Source organism: Limulus polyphemus, unplaced genomic scaffold (assembly GCF_000517525.1).
Source record: "Limulus polyphemus unplaced genomic scaffold, Limulus_polyphemus-2.1.2 Scaffold10475, whole genome shotgun sequence".
Classification (NCBI taxonomy): domain Eukaryota; kingdom Metazoa; phylum Arthropoda; class Merostomata; order Xiphosura; family Limulidae; genus Limulus; species Limulus polyphemus.
The window spans coordinates 1-10,427 of NW_013676085.1; the positions used below are offsets into that span (position 1 = coordinate 1).

Sequence of the window (10,427 nt, forward strand, 5' to 3'; positions counted from 1 at the left end):
GTGGTTAGATAAAGAGAATTGTTACTAAATTAACTAATGAATATGTGGTTAGATAAAGAGAATTGTTACTAGATTAACTAATGAATATGTGGTTAGATAAAGAGAATTGTTACTGGATTAACTAATAAATATGTGGTTAGATAAAGAGAATTCTTACTGCATTAACTAATGAATATGTGGTTAGATAAAGAGAATTGTTACTAAATTAACTAATGAATATGTGGTTAGATAAAGAGAATTGTTACTAAATTAACTAATGAATATGTGGTTAGATAAAGAGAATTGTTACTAGATTAACCAATGAATATGTGGTTAGATAAAGAGAATTGTTACTGGATTAACTAATGAATATGTGGTTAGATAAAGAGAATTGTTACTGGATTAACTAATGAAGGTGTGGTTAGATAAAGAGAATTTTTACTAGATTAACTGATGAATATGTGGTTAGATAAAGAGAATTCTTACTAGATTAACTAATGAATATGTGGTTAGATACAAAAAATGTTACTAGATTAACTAACAAATATATGGTTAGATAAAGAGAATTGTTACTGGATTAACTAATGAATATGTGGTTAGATAAAGAGAATTCTTACTAGATTAACTAATGAATATGTGGTTAGATAAAGACAATTTTTACTGCATTAACTAATGAATGTGTGGTTAGATAAAGAGAATTGTTACTGGATTAACTAATGAATATATGGTTAGATAACGAGAATTGTCACTGGACTAACTAATGAATATATGGTTAGATAAAGAGAATTGTTACTGCATTAACTAATGATGGTGTGGTTAAATAAAGAGAATTGTTACTGCATTAATTAATGAAGGTGTGGTTAGATAAAGAGAATTATTACTGGATTAACTAATCAGTATTTATTGGATTAAATGTTCCCATGTTTTGTGGATCCAGTTTTAAAAATTACGCCTTAAAGATCGTATTAGTTACAATGATACAATAGCTTTCATTGTGTTAAACAGCAAATATAGGCAATGTTTGAGTAGATGGTTTAATACCTCCTATTGTGTTAATCAGTATATATATAAACAATATTTAAGTGGATGATACAATAGCTCTTATTTGTGTTAAACAATATATATAACCAATATTTCAGTAGATGATACAATAACTCTTATTTGTGTTAATCAGTATATAAACAATATTTCAGTAGATGATACAATACCTCCTATTGTGTTAAACAGCATATGTAAAAATATTTAAGTAGAAGATACAATACCTTCTATTGTGTTAAACAGCATATATAAACAATATTTCAGTAGATGATACAATACCTGCTTTTGTGGTAAGCAGCATATATAAACAATATTTCAGTAGATCATACAATACCTGCTTTTGTGTTAAGCAGTATATATAAACAATATTTCAGTAGATGATACAATACCTGCTTTTGTGTTAAGCAGTATATATAAACAATATTGCAGTAGATGATACAATACCTCCTATTGTGTTAAACAGTATATATAAACAATATTTCAATAGATGATACAATACCTCCTATTGTGTTAAATAGTATATAAACAATATTTCAGTAGATGATACAATACCTCCTATTGTGTTAAGCAGTATACATATATATACACAGTATTTCAGTAGATGATACAATAGCTCTCATTGTTATAAACAATGTTTCAGTAGATGATACTATAACCATTATTGCGCAAAGCAGCATATATGAACAATAGCTTAATAGTTGATACAATAACTCCTATTGTGTTAAGCAGTATATATATAAACAATACTTCAATATAATTTTTTCACAGATCAGCTCAGTTGTATCAAGAATTGTTTATTGATTGTAACAATCTGTCCGTATTATGTCTTATGAAATGTTCCAAAAGTGTTTTAATTTGTTAAACTACTGATAAATCATCTGGTCATCCGCCCAGAAGGAGGATTATGTTAATTCTTCAAACTATTGATAAATCATCTGGTCATCTACCCAGAATGAGGATTGTGTTAATTCTTGAAACTACTGGTAAATCATCTGGTCATTCCCCAGAAGGAGGATTGTGTTAATTCTTGAAACTACTGGTAAATCATCTGGTCATTCCCCAGAAGGAGGATTGTGTTAATTCTTGAAACTACTGGTAAATCCGTTTGTCATCCACCCAGAAGGAGGATTGTGTTAATTCTTGAAACTACTGGTAAATCCGTTTGTCATCCACCCAGAAGGAGGATTGTGTTAATTCTTGAAACTACTGGTAAATCCGTTTGTCATCCACCCAGAAGGAGGATTGGGTTAATTCTTGAAACTACTGGTAAATCATCTGGTTATTCACCCAGAGGGAGGATTGTGTTAATTCTTGAAACTACTAGTAAATCCATTTGTCATCCAACCAGGAGGATGTTAGTGGTAAGAGCAGTTCTTCACCTTTCAAGGGATGCTGCTTCATGGTGGGGGGGGGGGATGGGGGGTGGCGTCGCCAAGTGAATGAAGATCAAAGTATATCGCCTGAGAATTACACAACTATTATGTAATATGCAACTTATGCGTCGACACCAGATGGAGTAGAGATGCCACAGTTCCACGAAGTGGCACCAGAGAGCGAGTGGCTAGGAGAGGGGTGACATTATAGTTCAATAGCAGAGGGAGTGTTGCTAGGAGTCATACATTCCTGAAGTGGCACCAAAGGGCGCGTTGCTAGAGGAGGGGTAGGATGATGAGGTCATCTATCATGAGCGCGCAGATAGATCGCAAGCGAACCACTAGAAGATGATGTCGATCAACAAATAGAAACGTGTCACTAACTTTATAGTTCACACTTCAGTAACAATCAACAAAGTTACTATAGACTGGTGGTCTTACTAAGGTTATTACTGCTAGGGCAGATAGTGTTACTATAGGCGGATAGTGTTACTAAGTTACTATGGACTGGTGGTCTTATTAAGGTCATTGCTGCTAGGGCAGATAGCGTTACCATAGGCGGATAGTGTTACTAAGGTACTGTAGACTGGTGGTCTTATTCTAGAAGCCTGCTTTTTGGTGGAAGTTAAATGTTAACAGAGATTTGATAAAAATAATTAACTAATAAACATTTCTGTTTTTTCTTTTAATTAAATAAATGTTTTAGATTTCATTAAGTTGTTTCCTCTTTAAAAGTTATTGAAATATAGCAGGTTAAAGATGTGTTATGTAAAAGTTTCTGTTACACTTACTATATTAATTTATGTATTATTTGAAGGAGGCAAATATTATTGTAGAATGATCCGTTTTATGTATAAAACACTTCTCAAATATCATAGCACAGCCAATAATTTACCTTACAAATATCATAGCACAGCCAATAATTTACCTTACAAATATCATAGCAGAGCCAATAATTTACCTTACATACCTTACAAATATCATAGCACAGCCAATAATTTACCTTACATGCTTTTACAATCATATGTCACTTTATGTATAAAACACATCCCTAACTCATTAATTCCATGGTTTTAATATATTATTACTAAATCATAATTACTTTTTAGAAGCCCGGCATGGCCAGTTGGTTAGAGCACTCGGATCACAATCTGAGGGTCGCGGGTTCGAATCCCCGTTCCACCAAACATGCTTGCCCTTTCAGCCGTGGGGGCGTTATAATGTGACAGTCAATTCGTTGGTAAAAGAGTAGCCCAAGACTTGGCAATGATTAGCTTCTTTCTCTCTAGTCTTATACTGCTAAATTAGAGACGGCTAGCGCAGGTAACCCTTGTTAGCTTTGCGCGAAATTCAAAACAAGCAAACTTTTTAGAAAACATGTTCATTAAACTTGTACTTATTTTGTGAAAAAAAAATAAATCATTATTTCCTGTTATATGGAAGACATCCAGCTTGTCTGACAACACAGAACACTGACTGATAACTTACAAAATATGGTGGACATTCAGCTTGTCTGACAACACAGAACACTGGCTGATAACTTACAAAATATGGCGGACATTCAGCTTGTCTGACAACACAGAACATTGACTGATAACTTACGAAATATGGCGGACATTCAGCTTGTCTGACAACACAGAACATTGACTGATATATTAGTTATATATTTATAATACCCAGTCATTATATATTTATATTTTTATAATACCCAGTAATTATATATTTATATCTTTATAATACCCAGTAATTATATATTTATATCTTTATAATACCCAGTAATTATATATTTGTATCTTTATAATACCCAGTAATTATATATTTATAATACCCAGTCATTATATATTTATATCTTTATAATACCAGTAATTATATATTTATATCTTTATAATACCCAGTAATTATACATTTATATATTTATAATACCCAGTAATTATATAATTGTATCTTTATAATACCCAGTAATTATACATTTATATCTTTATAATACCAGTAATTATATATTTGTATCTTTATAATACCCAGTAATTATATATTTGTATCTTTATAATACCCAGTAATTATATATTTGTATCTTTATAATACCCATTAATTATATTTGACTATAATGTATATATTTGAATCTTTTTTATTTGTCTATTTTTGTAGTGACGTGTCTTTAGGATGATGTAATAATAAATCCCCTGATAAATTCAGTGTTTATTTTCACACATTGTTACACAAACGAACTACAGTATTTACATGAAAATGGACAAATAGTAATATGGATATAATGTAGAAATACGTGTCAGGTTTGTGATGTTACATTGTTCTTGTATATAGATGCCCTACATGTAATAAACCTTAGTAAGACCACTAGTCTATAGTACCTTAGTAACACGATCTGCCCTAGCAGTAATGACCTCAATAAGACCACCAGTCTATAGTACCTTAGTAACCCTATTCGCCTATAGTAATACTGATTTCCACTGAAGCGGAAGCCAGTCATTCAACAAAATGATAGTTCCTCTGACCCGTGAAACTACTGGTAAATCAGTACATAATCGAGGAAGAAGGATGGTTCCTCTGCCCCGTGAAACTACTGGTAAGTCAGTAAGTAATCCAGGAAGAAGGATGGTTCCACTGACCCGTGAAACTACTGGTAAATCAGTACGTAATCCAGCCAGAAGGATGGTTCCTCTGCCCCGTGAAACTACTGGTAAGTCAGTAAGTAATCCAGGAAGAAGGATGGTTCCTCTGACCCGTGAAACTACTGGTAAATCAGTACGTAATCCAGCCAGAAGGATGGTTCCTCTGACCCGTGAAACTACTGGTAAGTCAGTAAGTAATCCAGGAAGAAGGATGGTTCCTCTGACCCGTGAAACTACTGGTAAATCAGTACGTAATCCCGGAAGAAGGATGGTTCCTCTGACTCGTGAAACTATTGGTAAATCAGAAGGTAATCCAGCCAAAAGGATGGTAAAATAGCAGAAGGTGATCCAGCCAGAAGTATGGTCAGATGGCAGAAGGTAATCCAGCCAGAAGGATGGTAAGATGGCTGTTAGTGCAGTAAGTTTTTGCCACGTTTTAGCATAATGCACGTTTAGAAAATTAATATGAGATTAAATAAAAGGATATTAATAAAGACAACATAATAGCATAATTTCCCGAAAATTGTAAAATTTTTAAAGCAAATTTTCTCAAACGTTTACCACCATTCAAACTTGTACGTAACCTGGTTTAGTACTGAAGGTTTACTATTATAAATAATATTTCAAAACTAACAAATTAGATGTGGTGTATCCATGTGAGTGTATGGATGTATACAACCTAATATGTGTGGATCCAATCACTATCTAATATATATATATAGTGTCGATCCAATGACTAGATATCAAAGAATCTAATGGTATTTCTGAATCTAAAGGACATTTTCAGTCTCTGAACACCAGGTTCAGCTGATTCAGCCTAAAGGACATCTTCAACATTTGGACTTCAGGTTAAAATGACCCACTTGGACTTCGGACAAAATCTGTATACTTGCTCTAAATTAATTTTTTTATTCATACTGTTCATTAGCCCAACTTCCGCTCGTTTTTTATTTTTATTTTCTCTTATTTATTAAATTTAATTAACTATATTCGAGGTGGGTTGGAATAAAAAAAACAGGCCCAATATATTCACCACTTTTGTACAAGATCATTATAAGTCAAGGTCTCCAGGCACGAGCTTAGAACTGAACCCATGGCTACTGGGATACAACTATCTCAATTTTTGTGGCACAGTTTAGTCAATATTCGGACAATGCTTTGAACTTCGTTCCTTACCACACACACTACAGACAAATCACTTGAGACGTCACCTCGTGCTTTGCTCGTAGAAACGAATATTTGAAGGATCCTCTGCAAGCTCTGGATACAGCTCAACATCATGAAAGTAATCTCCACGGTAACCAGGGACTGATCCGGAATTTACAATGTGTTCCTTTTCCTTCTCGGTCCAGCGTTGGGAGCTCTCTTGATTCACGGTTATCATGTCACGTTCTTGTGCCCAACGTTGGCCAACAGCATGTTTCTTGGCATGACGTAACAGTCGACGTCGTTCTTTGCTTGGCGTGGTGCCATACCGGATGTTGATGATTGCATGCTGCGTATGAACACGGATATCTGCATGTGATCCCTCTGTCTTACCGTCGAAGACAGTAGTGTTAATAGAGGTTCCCAAGCGCTGAAGCTGGTTCAAGTCGTCACTAACTCGCCACGTGCTATCCTTGACGAAGTAAAACACGTCCATATTGTGCATGAATAAGTGGAGGTCGAGAAGATACGATCCGTTAAAAACTGAAGTGAAGACATTGCGTCGAATGGGATCCGCTTCTTTAACAGACCTAACGATAGCTTTCCCGTGTATTCTGGAAAGAATTATTCCTCTTCCAAAGGGCACACTCTCCATACTAAACTTAGGTGAAACAGATTCGAACAGCTGTTCGCGCTTAACTTTAGATTTCTCCACACTGGATAAGGTGTCGAAGCTCTCTAGCCGCTTCTTAATGGAACAGATGTAGCCGGACACCAAGGACACTGACGGAAAGTCCAGATTCAATGGGGGAAGATACGACTGGTAGACTGAAGAAAACACCTTGCTGGATCCTAGTCCAAGATGATCGAAGTCGAGTCCTTGATGTTTAACCCAGCCTTTTAAATCTACAAAATAAATTAAATGTTAAATTCGTAAAATAAGAGATCAAACTATCTATTTTAAATGAAAAGAATCCCTACAACAAACCTGCAGTAAATGTGACTAAAACTATTAGCATTATACGATATTGCTCTGCTTATCCTTATTTGATATTTCGTGGTTGAGTGTTCCATATGACACTGAAATATAAGTGAATATTTAACATTATATCATATCTGGTGGGATAAACGTGTTATGTTTGTAGTGTGAAGCATGATGACGTCAAGTGGATATGTAACATTATATCATATCTGGTGGGATAAACGTGTTATGTTTGTAGTGTGAAGCATGATGACGTCAGGTGGATATGTAACATTATATCATATTTGGTGAGATAAACGTGTTATGTTTGTAGTGCGAAGCATGATGACGTCAGGTGGATATGTAACATTATATCATACGTGATAGGATAAACGTGGTATAATGTTACATATCCACCTGACGTCATCATGCTTCACACTACAAACATACCACGTTTATCCCACCAGATATGATATAATGTTACATATCCACCTGACGTCATCATGCTTCACACTACAAACATATCATACATGATGGGATAAACGTGGTATGTTTGTAGTGTGAAGCATGACGACGTCAGGTGGATATGTAACATTATATCATACATAATGGGATAAGCGTGGTATGCTTGTAGTGTGAAGCATGATGACGTCAGGTGGATATGTAACATTATATTATACATGATGGGACAAACGTGGTATGTTTGTAGTGTGAAGCTTGGTGGTGCTACATAAACAATGTTAGTTACCTTTTTTTAATGACCTAACACAATATATTCGTTTAGCTATTGTGTAACTCTTAAGATATATTTCTTTACACATTGCAACACCAGATGTAGCACTGTGTCGTCCACTGTGAGATGTAAGTGATGTATATATTTTGGTTTATGATAATTCTAAACCACAAGATGTAAAGTACAATTGAAGTAGTGGCAAATAACTTACCCAGTTTACTTGGGAGATTTCTTGGAATGTTAACTGGATCATTTTTATTGAATGCGTAAAGATTTAGGCTCAATGGATCCCTGGCTCTTTGAATGACGCCCTTCCAATCTGGAGTAATCCAAATTGCTGCCAGTGGGTCGTAGATACGATCTCCAAAATGAATCAATCCCGTTATAGGATCCCTGATACCACCTTGGAAGTCTATTGGAAGGTAGAAAACTGGGTTGGTGTCAATCAAGACTGATCCGTATGGACTTCTGTGGATTTCCTTGAGGACTTCACCTTTTGAATCATAAACAGCCAGAGGACTTCCCATGTGATCTGTTGCCACGTAAAATTTCTGGTCGTTAAGGGTCACGTACACTGGAGAGTTTCTGTCATCGTATAGGATAGAAATGATTCTTCCGTCGTTGTTGTTGTAGACGTGTGTGGGCAAGTGCACACGCTGCAGGTTCGTATAAAAGAACTGGGTAGTGTTCCCGAAGCTGTCCTTTCGGACTGTTAATCTTCCTTTAGCGTCATAATAGTAGTCTACGTAGAACCTCAGTAACCTATGGATTCTCAGAAGTTGACCTTTAGAGTTGAACGAGAACTGTTCTTCACCTCTCTTGATGATGAAGCCACGGCCATCCACTACATAAGAAGTTTCACCAAAACTAATGATCCTGTCTCCTGCATCGTGAAGAATGTCAATACGAATACGGTTATAACTTATGGTTATTAGGTTACCATTACTGTCATAGGCAAACCTCCAGTCTTCATCACTGTTGACCTCCTGTAACTGACCATCACTGTCGTAAGAGTAATTCAGAATCTTCTGCTTAAACAAATGTTCTGACTGCTTGATAAAATACCTAGCCTGACTCACCAAACCCCTTTCATTATAATGTAAAACCATTTTATATACTTCCTTATTAGCCATTAACAAGGACATATGGCGCACTCTATATAATGCATCTACTTCACGGGAAAACGAAGCTATGCCATCTGAGATGACGGTCTTGTTCCCATTAGCTTGAGAAATCTTGAAACCACCAACCTGTTTAAAAGATCCCGTTATGGTACTGAAGACGAACTCTACTGTTGGTATCTGCAGGTTACCTACTCGGGCAGATATTCGTTTTAACCGAAAATCGTTATCATACTCATAGTAGAAGATAGTACTGTTCAAACTAAAGTTGCAGCTGTAGACGTGTCTGAACTGCAGAAGTAAAGCACCTTCGTAGACGTATTCATTCTTCACTACAACGTAATCCGTGGACCACGTTTCTGATTCAACAAAGCTAGAAGCAGAGTAGTTCTTCTCTATCTTTCCTCCTCCGAAAATCACCGTTGTCAGGAGCGATTGGTTATTATAACGATAGGCTACTCGTCCCTTGTCTCCAGGATAGATGACAAGTACTGGAAGCTGCAAGTCATTGAAATGTACAACAAATTTTCCGTTATTTCCCGGAGGAGTATAAAACAACTTATAAAACCCTATAGAAGTATGGGCAGAGAAGGAATGAAAGCTTTCTTTTGGAGTTATGATCTGTTTTAGGCCTCCACTTTGGTCGTACCGGTAGATGAAAGTCCGGCCACTTGGAAGTATTACTTTTTCAGGCTGAAACGAATTTTTATATTTTCTAATAAATTGGTAATTTCGCAATAGAAAACATATAGAGTAAAACAATATTCAAACATTTAGTGATCAGTAGGACAATAGAAAACAAATACCTTAAAACAATATTTAAACACTTAGTGATCAGTAGGACAATAGTAAACAAATACAGTAAAACAATATTTAAACATTTAGTGGTCAGTAGGACAATAGTAAACAAATACAGTAAAACAATATTTAAACATTTAGTGATCAGTAGGACAATAGAAAACAAATACAGTAAAACAATATTTAAACATTTAGTGATCAGTAGGACAATAGAAAACAAATACCGTAAAACAATATTTAAACACTAAGTGGTCAGTAGGACAATAGAAAACAAATACAGTAAAACAATATTTAAACACTTAGTGGTCAGTAGGACAATAGTAAACAAATACAGTAAAACAATATTCAAACATTTAGTGATCGGTAGGACAATAGAAAAAAATATCTTAAAACAATATTTAAACATTTAGTGATCAGTAGGACAATAGTAAACAAATACAGTAAAACAATATTCAAACATTTAGTGATCGGTAGGAGAGTAGTAAACAAATAGAGTAAAACAATATTTAAACACTTAGTGATCAGTAGGACAATAGAAAACAGATACAGTAAAACAATATTTAAACACTTAGTGATCAGTAGGACAATAGAAAACAGATACAGTAAAACAATATTTAAACACTTAGTGATCAGTAGGACAATAGAAAACAA

General features: G+C 34.9%; 1 protein-coding gene and 1 long non-coding RNA gene across 2 annotated transcripts in view; both read right to left on the reverse strand.

Moving 5' to 3' along the window:
- Nucleotides 1-2,000: 2,000 nt before the first annotated feature.
- Nucleotides 2,001-3,509, reverse strand: LOC111083639. The gene is made up of 2 exons (XR_002609154.1): nucleotides 3,361-3,509; nucleotides 2,001-3,318 (listed from the first exon to the last, which is right to left on the reverse strand). It is a non-coding gene; the product is annotated as an uncharacterized LOC111083639 (long non-coding RNA).
- A 1,974-nt stretch (nucleotides 3,510-5,483) lies between these two features.
- Nucleotides 5,484-10,427, reverse strand: part of LOC106476405 (teneurin-a-like) — a 12,879-nt gene continuing 7,935 nt past the window's right edge. The window contains exons 5-6 of the mRNA XM_022380285.1: nucleotides 8,069-9,671; nucleotides 5,484-7,069 (exon numbers count right to left, since the gene is read on the reverse strand). Coding sequence (XP_022235993.1) covers nucleotides 6,225-7,069; nucleotides 8,069-9,671 — 2,448 coding nt within the window. The 3' untranslated portion in view covers nucleotides 5,484-6,224. The remainder of the gene's footprint in view (nucleotides 7,070-8,068; nucleotides 9,672-10,427) is intronic.